The following is a 21361-nucleotide window of genomic DNA, read 5'->3' on the forward strand; positions in this document are numbered from 1 at the left end:
GTGAGAGCTGGACAGGACATGAGAGACAGAGCTCTGAGTTCAAAAGAGAAAGCTAGGACTCTGAGGTGAACACCACCCCCAGTGTCCCTCAGCCAGGTAGAACGGGGCTGGGGTTATTAATGCTGGGCTCTCTGGACCCCAGTCTAGCCTCAGCAAGTCCCACATGAGCCTGTGTTATATTCATGCTACTACTCCAGTTAGACAGACAGACCTCTGGGGAAAACTGGCTTTTCAAGCTTGGACCTGGCTCAGCCCTGCAGCTCCAAGCAGCCTACACTGCGGACACCCAGGAGCAGCCCTCGAGCTCTGGGCCAGGGGCTCTAATCTTGCAGAAGCAGCAGAGCAAATCCTAGACTCACAGGAGTTTCAGGGCTAGAAGGAAGCTGGTTGTGGCAGAAACCAAGGCATTTGGTTATTAATTGGTAATTCTCTATCCAACATTCATTCTCCCTTTTGTTCCTAGGGACTATGCCCTAATTTTTAATGGGCACAGTGCGGCCCATATAAAAAAACTACATATCCCAGCTTCCCTTGTGGCTAGGCATGGCCATGTGAGCAGGTTTGGGCCAATGAGCTGTGATCACAAGTGGGGCTTCTGGAAAGTCTCTTGAACTGGGAGGAGCACAATCTTTCCCTGGGACACTCTGTCACCTAGCACAGAGAGGAAACAGCTAAATATCAGCTGGGCCCTGAGGATGAGAGTCCCACCCCAGGTGCAGGGCAGCTGCCCCGCACAGGCCCCCGACGGTTTGGTAGAGGGGCTGTGCCAGCCCTGGCCTGCCCAGCAGACTCCTCTGCAGCAGGCAAACACACACCGCTACCTTGTTTAAGCCACCATTATGTTTTCCTGATTATAAGCAACAGCACTAGGAATGGGAGCTTGCTGAGCACCTAGCTCACAGATGAGGACCCTGGAGCTGAGGGAGGTCAGGCGCTGTGGCAAGTAATGAGCAGGCCCAGGTCCCTCTGTGAAATTAGGGCAATGAGGGTAGCTCAGCCGACCTCACTGGGGGGTTGGAGGGCCACAGACCACTGGCCGTGAAAGTTCTCTTGCAAACTGTAAAAGGATCTACAAAAATAAGGTGGTGTTTTTATTCTTTATACATTGCAGATGAGGACACTGAGGCCAAAAGAGGATGGTTATGGAAAAAAGAAATTATGTGTGGTGCCAAAAGATCTGAATGCAAATCCCAGCCTTTTCTGAGCTGGGTGACCTGTGCAGGCGACTCTTGATTCCATTCGCCACCCAGGTGTCCTCATCCCGGGCTACTGAGAGCACCCAAGGGGATGTACAGGCTGTGTGCATGGTGACTGGTCCACAGGAGGCCTTTGATAAATGTTGGCTAGCAAAACAAGAACTCCACAGGCCATACAAAAAACAAGTGGCAAAATTAGGATAAAACCTCAATTTGACATCTGAAACCTGTGCTCATCTACCATTACAGTCTGCTGCCCAGGATGGGCAAAAAAGTTTGAACATCTCACAGTGGACAATAAATCAATATTCCTCTACCCTGGATTAGTAGGACCAACGTTTAATTGCGTACAAGGAACAAAACCCAGGAAACTCGGTTTAAATGGGTGAGTTACACGTTTAGAGTTATGTGCTACTGGGTACAGGCAGTCTGCTCTACCAAGCGCCCTCTCTGGTCTGATGGTCACATTTAATGAGACCAAGCCAGACCCCCGCCCCTGCCCCCCTGCCCACCCCCCCCCACCCCCACAGTGAGGACCTAGCAAAGGCAGGAGCATCAGGAGAGCCAGAGGAAGCCCCGCCTGGCAGGAGGCTACCTGGCCATCTGCTTGTACGCCTCTTCCGCCACGGCAAAGATGTGCGGGTCCATGTCGCCCATGTTCTGCCCGCTGTAGGCGTGGATGATGGCATCTCCATATATCGGCAACTGCTTGTAAGGGTTCATGGCCACCAAAATGATGCCTGAGGAAAGGTGTTAGATGCAGAGATGGGGTCCTTACTGTCACCCATGTCTCCAGGTTCTTTTGACAAACCCCAGCTCTGCCACTTGCTAAACCTTCTGTGTGGCTTCGGGCAGGTCACTTAGTGCTCTGGCTCAGTTCCCCGATGCCACCTACGTGTCTGGGCTACTCTGAGAGGGCTCGATGGATGACAGCTGAGAATGCCATAAAGCTGAGGGCCTTGGCAGTCCTCGACGTAAATACAATGACAATATCATTGCCCCAAATTTGTCAAATCCGATGAGAAACTCAAACCCAAGCTTGGATCCACATGTATTTTTCTTGGTAGTTCAATCCTAGCTCTCGTGGAAGATTCTCCCCATTTAGACACTCTCCTTATAACTAACCCTCTAAGATCCAGCAAATGTTTTGACAGAAGTCAGCATTTCTAGTATAAGCGTAATATGGAACATATCATCAGGATGCTCCAGACAGCAAGCACCCAGTCTCCGCGCCTTCCCCACTCTCCTCACCACTGTAGGTGTAAATGAGTCTGGACTCCGCAAAGCGCACTCGGAGGTTGTGGAGCACCGCGGGCTCGTGCAGGTAGCTGAGGGCCGTGAGGTCATTCTCACCCACAAGGATGTCAGGGTTGCGAAGCGGAGGCAGATGCTCGGGATCGACGGAATAATCCAGCTCCTGCAGACGAAGATAGAGTTAAAGATGTTTGGTGTTTCTGCTGACCCACCATCTCTCTCCTGTCTCCCTCCCTCAGAGTGATCCCGGACACTCTGAAAACCAAACTTACGTAGAGCAGAGAGAAAATTATCTTCAAGTCTGGCTTTTAGAAAGTGGGGGCCAGGGGACTAGGGTGTTAGCTGTGTGCCCTAGGACGAGTCGCTCACCCTCACTGGGCTGCTCTTCTCTCATCTGTGCAAACCTGCACTATGCCAGGTGCCCCGTCCCCGATCCTACTTCAGGGGCCCCATTGGTGTGCGGTTTCGATGTCAGGTGCCATGGACTTTTTGGGTTGAAAACATAGTTCTGCTGCCAGAAAAACGACAGGGTTGCCTCAGACCCCTTGCAGCTCTAAGGCTGCCGAACTTGTGTTGGGAGGTGATGCGCTTCGTGATGAGAAGTGTGTCTGAAGGGGCCCGTGCAGGTGCCGGTCTCTCTGGAAGGGGCCACCGGTGTGCCTGGGGGCTCGAGGCTCCCCTGCAGGGCCGCCCTTGCCCATCATCCTCAGCCTGGGCCGCATACCACCCAGGCCGGCCTCTCTTCTGCCGGACTTCACCTGGTGCTGCTACAGTGGCTGCCTGAGCGGAGTGAAGGCCAGGTTAGCGTGCCCTGTGGCGTCCACACCACCGACATCTCGGCCTTCCTAGCGTCAGAGCAGCAGGGGCCCTCACGGCCACCTGTTCTAGCTCCCTCCACTTCCATTTCACAGCCTGGGAAAGGGACCTGAACAAGGTCACCCAGCAAGCTTGTTTCACTCCCACCTGTCCAGGCTGCCTTCCTTTCAGCCCAAGGTCCTGGGCCGGCTCGAGGTGGCTCAGCTGCCCCTGAGCAAGTGCCCACTGCGCAGACCCTGTGTCAGGCACTCAGCACTGGTTATATCATTCACTCCTCAAAACTGCCCCCCAAGGAGGGCACAACTACCCTAACGAACAGTTAAGGAGACGGGTTCAGAAAGGCAGAGCTCCTGGTCCAAGGCCCCGGGGTTCATCTGGGTCTGGCCGACTCCGGAGCCTGCACCGCTCTGCCTCCTGTCAGCGCTGACGGGCTCGGTCTGTTTGGTGTGCGGACAGCAGCTCCGGCCCATCCCGGAACAGGGAGGTGGGCCCTCACAGCGGCTGCCTGTCCATCGTCAACGCAATCAGACTTGTGGACCTGCCCCAGGCAGAATATTCCTCATCTGCACACTGTTGAGTTTTTCTGTTGCCTGTTTTAAATTAACAGCCCTTCCCAGGTTTTAAAAAAATATAGATTCATACTCCATTAAATATTGTGAATAAAGACCTCTGTCAGATAAAATAAATAAAAATCAATCAATTAATTAACAGCCTCCTTTTTCAGTTCAACCTGAGTGTGTGCGTGTGTGTGTGTGTGCGTGTGTGTGTGAGTGAACGCAGCAGAGGGAAAGAGAGAGAAGGACAAACAGGACAGACAGTTGGGGGGAGGGGAGAGAATGTGAGGAACCTCAGACTGGCAGTCGGAGGCAGAGACGCCACTGTCCGGCACAAAGCCGGCTTTGTCCTTCACAGTATAGACGGACAGCCGAGTTTCCGAGCAGCCTGGCCGCCGGCCATCTCACCTGCCTCCCTGCCTCCTCCGAGCAGCTGGCTCGGGGCCAGGAGTGCCGCCACCGGAAGCCCTGCTGATGTTACCAAAGCAGCACACTGCCACCTCAGCTGCTGCCTGAGGTTTTCCTTCCAGGGCCATCTGACCCCTGGTCAGAACCTTGGCTGTGCACAGGGGGTGCTCAACAGGTGTGCAGGGAGTTTCAGGTGGCAAGGGAGAGGCCGAGTGGAGACACAGCGTCCTCTTGCACCATCTCTTGCATTTGCACACATGTGCCTGGGTCATCTCGTTTGACCTTCAGCAACCTCCCTGTGACATTGTGCTGATATTAACTCCATGTCACATAAGGGGAGACCAAGGGCTCTTTGCCATGGACTAGTGAGTAGCTGTGGCAGGATTTGCATCCAGATATTCTAATTCTAGGGGATGTGCCCTTAACCTCTGTGTTCGTCTTCCTTCCAGTATCTCAGGAAATGACTCCCAAATCCAGGATGCTTTTCCAGACAGGGTGTCCTGTCTCTACAGAGGCTATCTGCGGGCTTTGGAGATCCCAGCACCTTAACATTCCTCTGGTATTCCCCAGACCAGCTCTGGCATCCAGACGGATCAGGAACCCTCTCTCCAGCTCCATATCCAGACACTCGACTCTAAGAAGGAGAGGCCCCCGTGGCTGTGGATCCAGTGGGATGTCATTAGCGCCAGGGGAGGGATAGGATGATGTGATGGATGATTAAAGCAAAGACAAAACCTGCAGAAGCTGTTAATCAAAAGACATAACCAGCCTTTGGGAGGAACTCCTTAGCAACACACTCTACCATGGGAACAGCTGCTGATCTTGCCGCTCAACCTCTGGGAAGGCATGTTTCTGCCCACTGGGCATGTTCCACTATGAGGAATACTTTTACCTAGTTTTGCTTATGAGGCGATCTGTAGTGTACCTGCAACACAGCAGGCCTAGCTGCTTTATTTTCTAGGCAACAAGATTCCAGCACTGACAGAGGCCCCTCATGATGTCACACAAACGCGGGCAGTCCTGGCCTCTTGTCCCATCTCTCGTCATTTCCCTAGTCGCCCTGTCACGGTCCCTCCTGGAGGCCCCAGTTCTCACATGTTTCTATCCGTCCACAGCCCAACTTGCTTTCCCTTTGTTCCCTTTCCCTTCCCAGTTTCCTTCTCTTCCCCCATTTCTCTTCCTCTTCCCATCTTGATGTTGCTCTCCACCAGTGGTGCCTTCGGCCCACACTACTTTGCTCTGAGTTTCTCGTCTTTGCCCAGTCTCTGTGCTGAGACCTAGGGAACCGAAGTGCCTAATCACCTTTCAGCATTCTCCCAAGGAGGCCAAATCCCCAGAAATGAGGCACAAGGCACAGGCCTGTCCGCTGTGTCTCGTGCAGAGAGAGGCCTGGCTGAGGTAGGGCACTTTTTGCCTTCAGCTGGTCACTGTGCAGTGGGGATGGGGGTGGGGGGGAGAAGGGGAAGTGGTTCAAACACAAATGCTTCCACAGCACCAGCTGGCCATGTCAGGTGCCCCTCCTGGGCCCTCCCCTGGCTGCTCCCACAGGGACCATCTGCCCCAACCACATACCCCAGTTACCCCTAATACATCATGGCAGCTACCACCGGCGAGGACCCACCGTTCCATCCTCCAGCAGGAGTCGCAGGACTTTGTCACCAACTCTGTAGTCTTTTGCTATTTCCGCCGATTTCCAGACTTCTTCAGGATCAGGAATCCAAACCCTGTTGTACTGACCAACACAAAATGGCAGGCTTAACTTCAGCACTAAAAATGAGGCACAGCTCATCAGGTCATTAGACTCGGGAGGGTCTGTTTCTGTCCCCTGGGCCCATTCCTCCATGAGGAATACTTTTACCTAGTTTTGCTTACGAGGCAATCCCTAGTGCACCTGCAATGCTGCAGGCCTAGCCGTTTCATTTTCCAGCCAACAGAATTCCTGAAGTCTAAATACACCGTGGAAATGGGAAGCCTGGGCGTGGCAAGGAAATCTGGGGGTGCCTTTAGGGAGAAGACCTGAGTCTTCGCTGGTACAAGAGTCGGAGCCGAGAGATCTGGTTCACTGCTGATAGACTATGGGGCTCTGGGCCAGACACTTAACTTCTTGTGCTGCATTTTTCTCATCCATAATACGGGTACAGCAGTACCTACCTCCCAGATTTGCTGGGAGCTGACGTTAGACTATGCACTTGAAAGCACTTTGCAAAGTGCTGTAGAAGTAATGTTCTAGCAGCATGATCACAGTCTGACCAGCAGGTCAGCAGCCCGGGGGTCCCACTGTGCGAAATGTAGATGCCCACATGTCGCTGCTGAGCTCAGTTCCCAGCAAGCAATTGGCACGCCTGGCTCGGTGCTGACGTGCAAGTCTCCAGGCAGAGCCACACTGCTGTGTACTGAACTGTGTCACCTCTGAAATTCTTATGTTAAAGTCCTAGTTCCCAGTGTGACGGCATTTGGAGATAGGCTTTTTGGAGGTAACTAAGGTCGAATGAAGTCATAAAGCCCTGATCTTACAGGAGTAGTGTCTTCATAAGAAGAGACCTAGAGAGCTCGCACACACAGCCGCTTCTGCTGCACGCACTGAGGAAAGGCCACTCGAAGGAACAGAGAGGAGGCAGCGGACTACACCCAAGGGGAGAAGTCCTCACCAGCACACTCCTGCCTCAGCTACACTCTGATCTGGGAGTGCCGAGCCTCCAGAATTGTGAGAAATAAATGCCTGTTGTGTAGGCACCCAGCCTGTGGGACGCTGTTTTGGCAGCCCTAGCAGACTAATACACATGCCTAATAATTCACACATAAGAAAGAGGGTGGTCTCACTCTCCAGAACTTACCAGTCGTATCTGAACGCTGTTCAAGATGAAGACAAGGTGACCGCCGGGTACTTACACTGCAGCCGCCACCACAGGGTCCCACGATCTGCTCCCCCTCCCCTGCAGGTGTGCTGTCTGCAGCACGCACTGACCACATGTGCTCTTCCACCCAGACCCCGCATCTCAGTCCCCTGCAGCCGTCTGTAAACTCATCCACCCGTCCAGTCGTCCGGCCACTTGCTCGTTCATTCAATAAACACTTGCTGACCATCTGTGATATCTAGGTCTGGCACAGGGCTGGGTCACCAAAAAGGGAAGGCATCTATCTTCTCACGGTCACCACGGTCCTCCTACTAACCCGGCCAATCACCAGCCTGTAGCTGCATTTGCACTTGTTCCTATTTACATCTCTCTGCTCACGCACCAGTAGTTTCCATCAACAGGGCCCCTGGGCAGGACACCCTGACCGCCTTAGGACATAACCAGGCCGAGAGGAACAATATTGGGAAGCACCCACATGAAGACATTAAGCAGTACCGAGGAAACGTCTTAAAGCTACAGGCTCAGTAGCCCAGGACCCTGGATGCGGATGAAGTCTGAGAGGCCGGCAGTGTCTAACCCTCACTGCCCAGGGCAAACTGGCTGCCACGTTCCCCAGGAACTAAGATGAGCACCGGTTTTCACAATAGCACAAAAGTGGAAACACTCTAGATGTCGATTAATACGAAGATAAGTTTAAAAAAGAGAAAGAAATACAACTGTGGCACACTCACACAGTGGAATACCACTAACCAATAAAAAGAGTCAGCTTCTGATATAAACAAGAACTTGAATAAATCGCTAAGGCATTAGGCTTCATCGAAGAAGCTTTACACAAGTGCGCACATGCGGTATCAGCCCTTGCAGGGAAGTGCTGGAACATGCGAAACGAGTGAGTGGGGGGAAGGGATCCGGGGCAGCAGAGCCTGCGGGGCAGGCAGGGCCTGGGAGTGGCTGGGAAGATGCCTGAAGGAACGTTCCGGAGGGACGACCACATTCTGTGTCTCGGTGGGGTTTGCCTCGCACAGGGGCCAGGCACATTTCAGACCACAGAGAGCATGCATTTAAGGTTTGTGCATTTCATTGTCTGGAAATTCTATATAGAGAACTAAATAAATATGGGACTTTAGCAATATGCATACTGCAATATTTAGCCACCTAAAAATTGTATATGCATGTACAGACATATACAATTTACTCTAAAACACTTAAACATGTAAGAGGGGTTGAGGGCTGGACTGAAGGATAGAAAGATGGGTAGGCATGTGATACAACAAATGTGGTAAAACGCTGGAGCCAGAATCTGGGGGTGGGACGCATGCTCACTGTAGAGTCCTTTCAGCTCTGCTGTGCAGTTAAAATGTTCAGAACGAGATGCTTGTGGAAATAAAAAATAAGTATAAAACACAGTTCAGGGTTTTGGTACTATGCTTGGGCAAAGTTGGTTAAGGAGCATAGCAATAAATACGTTAGTTAATATAATTGTCTTACTTAACCAAAAGAATATATGTATGTGTATGTATATATTTAAAACTGGTTGGCTATCAATCATGACTCCCTAAGTCGTATGAGACTCTCTAATTGTTGACAGGCAGCTAAGAGCAAAGCTTGCTGAGATGGGGCCGGGTGGGTCGATGTGAGACAGAGAGAGAGAACGGAAGGGCCCGACAGGCGATGACGGGCACTTAGACGCACACACCCCTGCAAACAGGGAGACAGAAGCCTAATAAGCAAACACACACACAGACACACCCCTCTCAGACACACACACTCACACTCCATGAATCCTTGTTGCCACGGGCTACCACTTTCCACCTCAGGTCTGCTGCTGAAAATACGTACTGCTAACCTCGTAGAGCGCAAATCTCTAACACACTATGCCGATTAATCAAGAATTGGGCACTACAGAAATTTGGAGCTGAAAAGATCCTTGAAAATTGTCTACTCAAAGTCATTTGTCAATGTCCCTCTCACAGCCACGGAAAGCTTACTTCCGTTGAAACGGGGCAGCTCCCTCGTGAAAGAGGCAAACACAGGTGTCACAGTGGGAGCCTGGCCAGGCTGCGGCCCGGGTCTGTCAAGTCCTTCCACAGAAGCCGGGGGGTCTGGGAAGCATGTAGTGTTAAAATCCCTGAGTCACTCTAAGCCTTTATTGTACTGATCCCCAAACTGAAGCCCAGAGAGGTCAACAACCGGCCAGCTACCACACAGAGAGTCTCAAAGGCCAGGACTCCAGGGAAGCCAGGGCCTGGGACTTCTACTCGACTGCTTATTAATTAAATGCGTCTGACCCTGAAAATAATTCTGAACTCCCCAGTGCAGCCTTCTACCTGAGGGTGCACAGGCCCTCCCAGCACTCGTTTTAGATTTGTTTCCTTGGTCTATTTCAGAGCAAAGTAGTGTTACATGGTAGCAGTTATTAAGATGCAACCAAACGTCTGCTTCTCTTGGGGAGTGAACACAGTGACCTGCTCACTCCCCACCTCGAGTGCCCAGGCCGCCCACGCCCCACACCCCACGCCCCACTCGGCCTGGTGCCTCTACCAGCAGGGGCCAGTCATTCAGGGCCCCACAGCTGAAACCCAGCCTGGTAAGTAAACACCCGGAAGTTTACCCAGTTCCACGTAAGTTACACCCATTTGGTCTCTCCCTTCTTCCTGCATTCCTTTACCCACAAAGCAACACTTCAAACTGGAGGAAGAGCTAACTGTGCAACATTTGGACAAACACACGACCCTGCGAACAGTGTGACTAGCTCTCATGTGACCTCCCCGGTGTGGTTCCTTTTCCTGGAGCAGGGGTCTCCTGACCCAGACTGCCCTCTGGGCAGGCCGGTGTCCCACCTTTCCTGGGAACCCTCCCCCATGGTGGGAAATCGAGGTGTGCAGAAGCCATGGGAGGCTCAGGAGTGAGGCAGATGCCTCAGGTGCACTGCCCCGTAGGAAGTGATATATGTGCCCAGGAATGGGCCTGATCCCCACACCCTACGTGCTCAGGTGAGAGAGCGGCACCTTCCCAGGTCGCCCGCCTATCTGAAGGGGTCTGCTGGCATCAGCCGCAGAAGAGGCCTGAAGACCTCACACGGAACATGGAGTGACACCGCCTGCCTCCCTCGCTGCCTCCCGCCTGGATGGGGCTCTACACACCCCCGGGCTGGAGTGGCGATACTGAGCTCTCGCTCTTCCTCCTCCTCGTCTCCCGTTCCTCAGGGCCCTTCTGGGCCTCCTCTTTTGTCTCCCTAAGTCCTTCCCAGTTTCGTCTGACAACAGGCTCTTTCTGGAGATTTTCATCTCTTCCCATGGTTCCCAAGACTGCCCTGGCGCCTGTGCACCCGAGTCCTCCGGCCTGCATCTCTCTACGGGTCTAGACAGTTCCAACTGCCCTGCAGACGCCAGCCCCTAAACGTCCTCAGACACTCACGGATCCCAAACTCAAGCGATTATTGTGTCTAATTCAAACCTGCCCCGCCTCACCCTCCTCAAGCCAGAAACCTGGGACTGCGGGGCTCCTGCCCCCCCTCCTCCACGCCACCACAAATGGTTGTCCGGTGCTGCAGAAAGGTCCCGTCTGCCTGCCCCACCCACCCCTGCTGCCCCGGCTGGCCCTCAGTCAGCTCCCCCTACCCTGCCCCCACAGCCTGATGAGAGCTCCCTCAGCCCGGCTGAGCACCAGGGCTCCGTGGACACACAGACTCCCTCACTCTCACCCAGATCGGGATCCCTGTGGATGGGGCCCAGCAAGATGAAAGCTTTAAAAGTCCTCCCTTATGGGTTCTGATGAACAGCCTGACCTGGGGAGCCTTCATTCTAACCAATTTTCCTGCTCGGGCCCCACCCCTTTGCCAATCCACCCTCTGTCTGCTTCCCCCCAAACCACCGGCAGTTTCTAGAACATGCTGAGCTTGTCCCTGGCTCCACACTGAGCCACCCCCTCCCCGTTGGCGAGCAAACCGCTTTGAGCAGTTGCATCCGCTCAAGACTCCCCGCCTCTGTGGCACCGTCCCGACACCCTCACCTTGGGCAGAGCTGAATGCTTTCTCTGTAGGGCTCTCTCTGTCCTCTCCCCAGGTTTCTGGGTCACTTCCATCTTCCCCACTGACATTTGAACTTTGAGAGCCTTGACCGTTTGCCCTGGAACCCAATGCAATGGCTTCCCCATGGCCAGCACTCAATACACATCTACTGAACAAGAATCTGAACTCGTAGTTCAGTTGCACCACTGATATTTCAGTCTTTGTGTCCCCTTTTTAGTCTTCTGAACTGCCCGTATGTAACACAGTGGGTCCATCTAATGTCCCAGATACACGAATACAGAGACGTCTAAGAGCTGCCTAGAGTCATTAAACTGAACTTTAACCTTGTTTTAGCCAGGAAACCTGTACTGCTAGACGACACTTCCCTTGAACTTGCACATCGGAATCTCAGCGAGACTTCTGTAAGAGGTCTTGCGAGTTCCTCATGTCCAGGTGAAAGTAACAGCTGAAGGATAACTTGGGAATCTGTGGCTAAAACCAGTCACAGCCTGAGTCCCGACCAATGAGCAAGAACGGCTTAGGGAAGGTCTCTAGAGGCACACCACAGAGCTCCAGGGCCTCGCCCTCTGCTCACCACTTCCTTTTCTCTTTCTAATCCTCGCCCGAGGATATATTTATTGGTTTTAGAGAGAAGGGCAAGGACAAGGACAAGGAGGATAAGAAGGATGAGGAGGAGAAGAGGAACATCAATGTGAGAAAGAAACACCAATCATTTGCCTCCTGTACGCGCCCCAACTGGGGTTGAACCTGCAACCCAGGTATGTGCCCCGACCAGGGATCAAACCTGCAAGCTTTTGGTGTGTGGGACAGTGTTCCCACCAACTGAGCCACCCAGCCAGGGCCGATCATCACTTGTATCAATATCTTAGATGAAAAAAACAGAACACAAGTCCATCAAATATCAGATGAAACATTAATTAGCTAAAGATGGTCAAGACTGAAAAATGTTTTGACAAACTACAGAACACTAAACAACAAGTTGGAAAGTTTAATAGTGATAAATGTAAAGTCCAATAGGTACCAAAATCAAGAGTATTATAATAGCATCAATATTAAAAACTGTTATTAAGCATTGTGTGTCAGATATTTTGCTAAAGATTTTACAGGGATGATTTAATCCTTACTGGTAAAACCAGATCCATTTCACAGGCGTGGAAACCCAGAGAGGTTAAGTAACTTGCGCAGTGTCACTGGTTAGCAAGGGGCAGAATGAAGACGTCACCCCAGCCCCTACCTGTAGTGCAAGGAACACTCTGCTTAAAACAAGCACGACACAGCCATGCCAGCCGGCACGGAGGGCCATGCACAGGAGGTCACAGCCCCACGGTTCCATGGAGCTCTTGGCTAAGCAGACCAGATCTAGAAAGCGGTGCCACCGTAAGACAGGTATCAAGGCAGTGAAATCCACCCAGAGAAGGTGGCCTCGATGGTGGGGGCCTGGGGTGATGCTGTAGGAGGAAAGGTGTGGTACGTCACTCCCCTCAAGCTCTCCGTTCCGCCCACGTGGCATTCCCAGCGGCTGGCAAGCCCTCTGGGCTTCCTTCATTCTAAATATCTCCCTGTCTTCAGCTCCTGCCACCACGGCCTCATGTCCCCGACTCCTTCCTGAGGCTGTCCCATGCCGGGTGCCTGTCTTACGGCTTCAGTTTCCAGTCCTCCACTGGTCCCCTCCCTTCAGCCTGTGACCGTGCCCAGGGGTCCCCTGTTACCCTCGCAGTTCTACTGAAACAGGAGCAATGCCAAGGACCTCCTAGTGGCCAAATTCAAAGACACTTCCTCCGCCTTTGTCCTCCTTGACTTTTCTGCAGCTATAGAACTGCAGACTGCCCAGTCTTCAGTTACTGGTACATATAGCCTCCTTCCTTGGTTTGGAAGGAAGATCATATAGAAACATATATATTATATGTTTACGATCACACAGCATATACAATTTTTGTGCTCTCATTTTTTCTGTAACAAGCATTTTCCCCATATTGTAATGAACTCTTCATTAAGTAGCATTTTTAATAGCTTCATACTAGTCTATCCTGTGGGTCTTCTATAATTCACGATATTCTACCCCTTTTTCTGGACAATGGGTTTGTTTCCATTTGTTATTAGAAGGAATAATACAATGAACAACCAGGTGGCAGGGGAGGCAGCTGTGAAGTGGACGGACTTCCCACCAGTCCTCTGCGTGGGGGGGAAGGTCAGACCTCCTGAAGAGGACGAGGATGATAAAGTGAAGGACCCCAGGTAGTGGTACTGGTTAAGAACACAGGCTCTTCATCCTGGCTCCCTCAATTCTGTGTAACCTCAGGCAACTCAACCTGAGCCATCTGTAAAACTGGGAGAACAACTGAGCACTGGTTATTCAGGTCAAGTGGAAGAAGGCACCTAAAGTTCTGAGGATGACATCTGGCACATAAGAAGTCCTCAGTGACTATGAGACTGAAGTAACCATCCTCAACATCATCTTCACGCCCATAGCTTTTCCGAAAGCAGAAAACCTCACTCACTCGTGCATGCATGTATCAAACACATACTGAGCCCCCAGTGCTCCCTGTTCTACAGAAACTCTTGGTCAACAGCGGGAATAGAGAACTAATGAGCTGTTAGCAATCATTTTAAAGGTGCCCAGTAGCAGGGCAAAGATTTCTCAGAAGAGGCACTGCTCAAATTGAATTTGGAAGGTGCAGGCATGGGTGAGGAAAGCAGATACAGAGAAAGACAGGCATCTGAAGCAGAGGGAGCGCTGTGTGCAAGGCATCAGAATGCATGAAGGGACAGCAGGAGGTTCGGTGGAGTATGAGCCAAGGTAGGAGCTGCTGGGCAGGGGGCGGGGAGATGATGCAGAGGCGGGACCTATGCTGAGTGTGCTGGACCCTCCAGAGGGGCTCAAGTAGAGAATGGCCGATCTGGTTTTTCTTAGAGAGATTTCAAAGAGTGGAACTGCTGGGTCAAATGCGCTGGACATTTCTAAACCCTGTTGCTGTGTTGCTTTTGAAAAGAGATGGGTCATTTCACACACTCCCCCAACCCTGCCGCACCTGTGGCTCTCACCACACTTCCTCCCGGAGTCCCCTGCTCTTGGAACCTCTCTTCCTGTGGTTCCTGCTGCAGCTCTCCTGTCTCCTCCTCCTTGCAGTGGCCTTGTGGCAGGCTCTCTACTTCCCCTCCCTCCCTGATCAGATGCTGTCCCCATTGTCCTGTCCTGGCCCTCTTCTCACCCTTGGTGACGTCTTCACTGCCTCCACCTCTGGGCAGAAGACCCCAGGCCCATCCTCTACACAGTCCAGCAACCACGGAGCACCACTCCCTAGAAGCCCCCACACCACCTCAACCCCTGTAGGTATTTTCCTCACGACTTTCCAAAGAAATGTCTCCTCCTCCCAATGTTCCTAATTGTGTGAATGGCACCACCGTCCTCTCAGTCATCCAGACGCTAACCTCCATGTCACCCTTGGCTCGCCCCTCTCCCCCACAAACCCCAATCCAGTCTCCCATTCTCGCCTGCCCCCACCCTCCACTCCCAGGGCTGCAGCCACAGCTCCCTCGCCACAGTTACGATGACTTGACAAACCAGCAACCTGACTGCAGTCTCTCTCCCAGGGGCTCAGAGTCCCGTGGGCTCTGCCGGCACACCCGGCTTCCAAGAACTTGATCCTGTCGTCCCCCACTTAAAACCTTCACCAGAGGATAAAGCCCTGCCCGACCTCTGCCTGCCCAACCTCCCCTTCTCAGCTCTGTGGCCCAACACACTCCTTCGTGCCTTCTACGCCTCAGCAGACTGAATTACGTGGCATTTCTCATTTCTCACTAATCAGAAAACTCCTTGAGAGGCAAGACTATCACTTTAAAAAACCAAAACTTTCTAACCTCCCCCAAGCATAAAGTTTTATGTACAGAAGAGATTAGACAGGGCCGGGCAGGTGACAGCTGTGTCAAGAGGGGGACCGGGCAGCCTCGCAGTCACGGGGCGGTCATGGCTGTCACCCAGAAGCCAGCGGCCACACCCCAGGGACCCCAAGCGGCAGCCCACCCAGCACCCTACTGTGGGATCAGAAACAGGTGCAGAAACGGGTTTCCGTTTGTTTTAAAACACTGAGTGGCAAAGATTGTGTAATGGGGGTTCGTGTGGCTAAGGGTCCCCAGTCACAGACTTTGCCTTGGAACAATCCTGAGTGCTGACACTCAGGACAATCGGCTAGATCTCGGGACTGGGGAGGGTGGGGTGGGGTTGCAGGGCATGGTAGGGAAGCAAAAGGAGAGGGTTTAGATTTTGTCTAAGAAAGAAATCTTTCACTTGTATGGGGAATCTAAAGGCCAATATAAACGAACAAACAGAACAGAAACAGACTCACAGACACAGAGAACAGACTGGTGGTTGCCAGATGGGAGGGTGGTTGTGGGGTGGGTGAAAAAGGTGAAGGGATTGAGAAGTGCAGACTGGTAGTTACAGAACAGTCTTGGGGACGTAAAGGACAGCGTAGGGAATACAGTCCCTAATACTGTAATGACCATGTAGGGGGCCGGGTGGTACTGGAAATATTGGGGGGTTGCTTTGTAATGTATAGATTGTCTAAACACTATGCTGTACACTAGAACATAATATTAATACAAAATAATACCGATTGTGAACAGTAACTGAAAAAAATTTTAATTTTTAAAAAGTGTGTGCTGATACGGAAAAGGATAGTAAAGAACATATGAAAAATACAATTATCATTTTCCTTCTTTGAAAATGTACACAATTTACTTTGTAGGTTTTTTCCTCCCCCTGGGAGGGAGGAATAGGGTAGTGAGAGGAGTACGGGAAAAGAAATATATTAGTAGATGCTCAATAAATATTTGTTGAGTATATTTAAAAAGAGGAAAGACATCTTTAACAAAGTAAGCTCTCAAAACCCCAAACAGGCAGCTACACAAATGGGGGAGCACCCCACCTCTGGCACTGACAAAGCGGGGTGCTGACTGACCACCTGGCAGGAAGGTGGCAGCCTGCAGGCTCACGTGCTGCTCGGACACAGAGTAGGTGGTGGCAGCCGTCAAGGCTCCTTCTGGCTCGGGGACTCTCAGATTCTCTGCCCATTGCAGCTAGTCGCTAGAAAACTCTTCCATAGCAGTTTTCTTACATTGTGCTTGGTGCCGAGTTAGTGTTTAATATACGGGGTAAGCAAAAGTAGGCTTGCAGTTGTAATACAAATAAACAATACAGTAAGTGATGAATAATACAAGAACAAACTGTGTTTTGTGTAGTCACAACTTTTTAAAGCCCACTTTTGCCGGCCCCTGTGTATTCGTGGTGTGAGGCACTCAGTGGCAGGGGTGCTCACGTGTGTGTTTTTTCTGGGGTTGAGGGTGGATTGTTACTTAAAATGGGTTAATCAGCAGTTTTCTCTGTCCTCCAAACTATCTTCCAAGAATGGTTTTGTTCAAGAACATTTTTTTTTTACCTCCAGTACGTTGAAGACCAAAGAGGCACTGTTGGATGCCCAATGGCTCATATTCTCCTTGGCAAACTATCCTGGAACAGGGGCGATTCACACCTTCCATTTGGAGCTCTTATTATTGGAAATAAACCCATTAAAGAGGAAAACGCCATTTGGTTGACTTGAGTTCATACGGTTACTAATTAAACAAAGTAGAAGATGAAAGTTTGTTTAAACCATTGGAATATTTATTTACAACCACTGTTGATATCTATAGCAGAAGTGCCTTTACATATGAGGGTATGGCCCGTGTCAGGAAACAGGAGGATTCTGGTCTCATCGGTTGGAATATGGGTGTAGGAGGACCTGGCTTTACGGCTGTTCGAATGGATTTTTTCCAGAAGGGCCAACACTTTCACACTTTTTATTCAAATTATTAACCAAGGTCATCTCGGAAGGTTCTGGACGCTGAAGCGGAATGTCGCCTTTCCTACCTAAAGGGGTGAGCCCTCTGGCCCCAAGGAAGATGACGTTTCAAAGGAATGCTCTCGAATGGTTCCTGGAGTTAAACTGTGTTAGGTGAAGAGCTCGTGACTACACGTCAGGGGCCCTCAACTTCCAGGGGGGAGGCCTGGCTGACAGGTCCAGGCAGCTGCAGCTTTGGCGTCATACGAACGTAAACGCACGAACATGCATTTTGAAGACCCAGTTATTCTAGAAAGCAGTCTGAGTAGTGCGGTCCCACATTTCTGGGCCAAGCTGTTCAAAGGGCTGCCAGGAGGGTCGGGAAGATTACGGTTGCGATGACTCGCCCTCGTCTGAGATTTCTACATTCCCACAGGCAACCCCGATCCCACTTGTGGCTCGGAAGGAGGGGGCCAAGGCGCACGGGAGACGCGGCCTAAGGCGCGACCCCTGGAAGCCCAGGCCCGGAGAGGCACTTGGTCTCCCATCCCGAGGGGACCGAGGCTCCCGGGGGCGCCTTTGCCACCGACGTGGACCCGAGCCCTCCGGGGGCTGCGCTGCGGGGGCCCCCGGTTCCCGGGCCCTTCGCGCCCGTCTGCCCGCAGCGAGCGCGCCCGGTGCACAGGTGTGGCCCGGACACCAGGTACAGTCAGCGTTAGCGGCGGGCCCGCTTCCCTCCCGCGCGCCCTCCCTCGGGTCGGGCCACCCTGCCTACCTGCGTGTACAGCGCGGCCACCGCCATGGGCGCAAGAGCCGGGGCAGCTCGGGGGCCGCGACGGGGCGAGGCAGGGGGCCTGGGCCCGCGGCGTTGAGGATCCGGGGCAGGTAACCGCGCGCAGGGGCCGCATCCAGAGCGCCCGGCCACTTGCGGGGAAGTTTTCCAGGGATCCTCAGACTTTCCCGAGGGCGGGCGGCCCGGGAGGAGACAGGTGCGGATTGGTCCCTGCCGGCCCGTCCCGTCCAGTCCCTGACGCGATTGGCTGGAGCGGGGGCGGGGCGGGGCGGGGCGGGGCGCGACCCTCTTCCCGGGGAAGCGTCAGCGGTGAAGGGGTCCACCTGGCGGGGGCGAGAGCAGCGCCCAGAACCGCGGGAGCAGAATGTACTGACTGTCACGGGAGGAAACAGGTGTGTTCTGAGAGCTGTCCCGGACCAAGTGTTCGCTCTCTTAAGTCGCAGCATCTTTACTGGAAAGAACAGAGGGATATGACCATTTCCATAGAAAATCCAAGAGAATCAACAAACTATTAGAACTTGTGAGAGTTCAGCCAGGTGACCGTATTCAAAATCAAATATAAAAATGAGTAACTTTCCTTTATATCAACAAAAACCCTTTAGAAAATACGATAAAAAGTAAAATAGGAAAATAAGATATTTACAATATCAACGAAAATACAAAGTGTCCAGAAATTACACTAACAAAAAATGCACTTGGCCTTTGTGGAGAAAATGTTTAAATTTCTCTTCAGGGGTATAAAAGGCAAGTAATACCTGTCATTTTCAAGGATGGGAATATTTAATATGGTACAGGTGTCAATTCTACCCAAGTTAATAACATGTAAGCCTAATGTAAATGGAATGAAAATCTCAGTAGGACTTTTGGAAAATTCAACAATGACATTTTTTATGGAATAAAGCCCCATCTTGTTTAAGCACCAGCATTCTGGAAATTCTGTGGATTGCTGGAAAACTTCTCCTGCAAGATGGTTCAGCAATGTTTTGTACTTTTATGTGTATAAATCTAGCACTTCTATTAAATTGATTCTTGGGCATATTATTCTTTTTTATGTTACTATGAATGTATATAAATGTTTTCTTAATTTCATTTTCCAATTGTTTATTGCTAGTATAAATAGAATTTACATTTGTACATTGATCTTATATCCTCTGAGCTTTTCTGAATTTATTAGATCAAGTAAATTTGTTTTGTGTTGATTCCTTACAATATTCCACACACAAAATAATCATTTGCAAATAAATTCATTTTTTAAACTTTCCTTTCAATCTAGGGTGCTATTATTTAATTTTCAGGTGCTGATTTCTTTGGCCACAACCACCAGCACAATGTAGAACTGCAGTGGCAAGAACAGCCAGACAACCTTGCCTTCTTCTTAGCTTTAGGGGGAAAGCATTCAGGTTTGGTTTTCTGGTTTTCTTCCCGTTAATTATAAGGTTACCATAGAGTTTTTTTCCCAAACATGAAGGAGTTCCTCCTTCCTAGTTTGTTATGCTGGTTTTTTTGTTTTTCAGTCTTAATGGAATTGGACTGAATATCTGGACTTAATGGATATCTTTTTCTCTTCCCTTTTCTCAATCTGTATGTGTTTTTGAATCTATAGACAGTGGGTCTTTTTTAAAAAAAAATTCAGTTTGACCATCTCTACTTCCAGTAGAAGTGTTTAATCCACTTACATGTAATGTGCTCATTGATTTATGATTTATCTTGTTTTCTATATGGCTCATGTATTTTTTTCCTCTGTTTCTCCTTTACTGACATTTTTTGGTGATAGATTTTTTATTTTTTGTAGAAAATTTTAATTCCTATGTTTTAAGAAACTATATTCCTTGAGTTAATTTTTAATGGTTCCTCTAGGGATTAAATTATGCACCTGAATTCATCACAGATATTTCAGTTTAATACTGTATCACTTTCCTACAGCTGTTGTAACAAAGTGGCACAAACTGGGTGGCTTAAAACAATGGAAATATGTTCTGTCACAGTTCTGAGATCGCTGCTCTCAATGGCTACTCTCACTGCTCAGTGTGGGGCTTCACTGGGCTCCACTCTGATCAAGGGAGCCCTCCAAAGGCAAAGCCACTAGTTTTCACAGCTCCTCCAATTCTGGCAGAACTACCTCGCCACCTGACGTGGAGGAATTGGAGGATCATGGGAGTGGCCCCAGGCAACAATGCCAGACTCCCATTGTTCTTACCCAGAGTTCAGTGGTTTTTCATGGATAACCACTATTGATTTGTTGTGTGCTGTTGGTCCATTTACAGAGTCCTAAAATTGTTCTTGATTCTTTTGTCCAGTGTTGTGCTCGCTTTTTTGACGAGGGAATTTGTTGAGCTCCTTCCTCAGTCTGCCATACCAGATGTCAAAATCTATTTAAATAAATTATTGCAATATAATTCTTATACCATACACGCCACCCATTTAAAGTATACAACTCAAGGACCCTTTAGCATGCATCTATCATAACTACTGATGACTGTGGAAGACTGTACCTAATAGAGAAATCAGAGAAGGCACCTACAACGGTGTACATAAGAGTAGACACAAAACTACAAGTAGAAGCGTTAGCCATGAAGAAAACCGAATGAGAAAGTGAAGAGGAAGGGATTCCTCGCACCGCAATTTGGGAAATTTCTCTGTTAAAAGAACTTCGTCATCTAAACAGAGTCAGTCTTCAAGATGTCCTCACACAGAGCTCTGGGTCATATCTCATTTCTGAACACCTTTCCATTGATCCCAAGAAATACTTGGATTCTATCCCTCCTGATCAGTTCACAGATTCTTCACTCGTTCAGAGTCACTTGTACCAAATCCTATAAAGGATTGTTTTGTCACTTAAGAGTTCTATGCAGAGACTTAAAACCTCAAAATCTATTGATTGATGACAAAGGAACAATTAAACGGACTGCTTTGGCCTTGCCAGAGCTTTTGGAACACCTATTTGAGTGTACACGAGTGAGGTATGAACGCTTTGCCACAGATTTCCTGCAGTGTTGTTGGGGTCAGCTCGCTATTGACTCCACTTGACATCTGGAGTGTAGGCACCATATTTGTGGAGTTAGGAACTAAGAAACCACTTTTCCATGCAGATTCAGCAATTCAGAATTTTCAGAGCTTGGGGACCCCCATGTGAAGAGTGGCCAGAATGGAATCTTTACGGGACTATAAAAGAATACATTCCCCAAGTGGAAGCCAGGAAGCCTAGTGCCCCACTTGGATGAGAACGGCTTGAATCTGCTCTAGGAAATGTCAGTCTATGATCCTGCCAAACAAATTTTTGGCAAAATGACATTGAATCACTCATATTTTAATGATTTGGAGACCAGATTAAGAAGATGTAGCTTTCTGAGAGTTTCCACATGTGGTATTGAGAACAGATAGTTGCATCTTTACTGTCAACTTTATTTTTATCTTGTGGTTTTTTTTGTTTTCTTTGTAAAACTTAAGCCATACTTCATCTTCTAATGTAAAAATGTAATTATTATTCTATATGAATTTAAATAGTTCTGTATATGTATGTAGATCTCACTGTAACAACTAATTACTATAATAAAACTATAAATCTAAAAAAGTAATAAAGTATACAACTCAGTGGTTTTTAATATATCACAGATATGTTAAACTATCACAATTTTAAAA

General features: G+C 50.0%; 1 protein-coding gene and 1 pseudogene across 1 annotated transcript in view; one reads left to right on the forward strand and one right to left on the reverse strand.

Moving 5' to 3' along the window:
• The window catches only part of MYO5C (myosin VC), an 88360-nt gene extending 70484 nt beyond the window's left edge, over positions 1-17876 (reverse strand). Inside the window, exons 1-4 of the mRNA XM_045822395.1 lie at positions 17705-17876; positions 5850-5960; positions 2448-2613; positions 1792-1936 (exon numbers count right to left, since the gene is read on the reverse strand). Coding sequence (XP_045678351.1) covers positions 1792-1936; positions 2448-2613; positions 5850-5960; positions 17705-17731 — 449 coding nt within the window. The 5' untranslated portion in view covers positions 17732-17876. The remainder of the gene's footprint in view (positions 1-1791; positions 1937-2447; positions 2614-5849; positions 5961-17704) is intronic.
• A 1851-nt stretch (positions 17877-19727) lies between these two features.
• Positions 19728-21103, forward strand: LOC123808732 (annotated as a pseudogene).
• Positions 21104-21361: the final 258 nt, after the last annotated feature.

This window comes from Phyllostomus hastatus, unplaced genomic scaffold, assembly GCF_019186645.2.
Source record: "Phyllostomus hastatus isolate PE091 unplaced genomic scaffold, TTU_PhHast_1.1 phas_scaffold_501, whole genome shotgun sequence".
In the NCBI taxonomy this organism is placed as follows: Eukaryota; Metazoa; Chordata; class Mammalia; order Chiroptera; family Phyllostomidae; genus Phyllostomus; species Phyllostomus hastatus.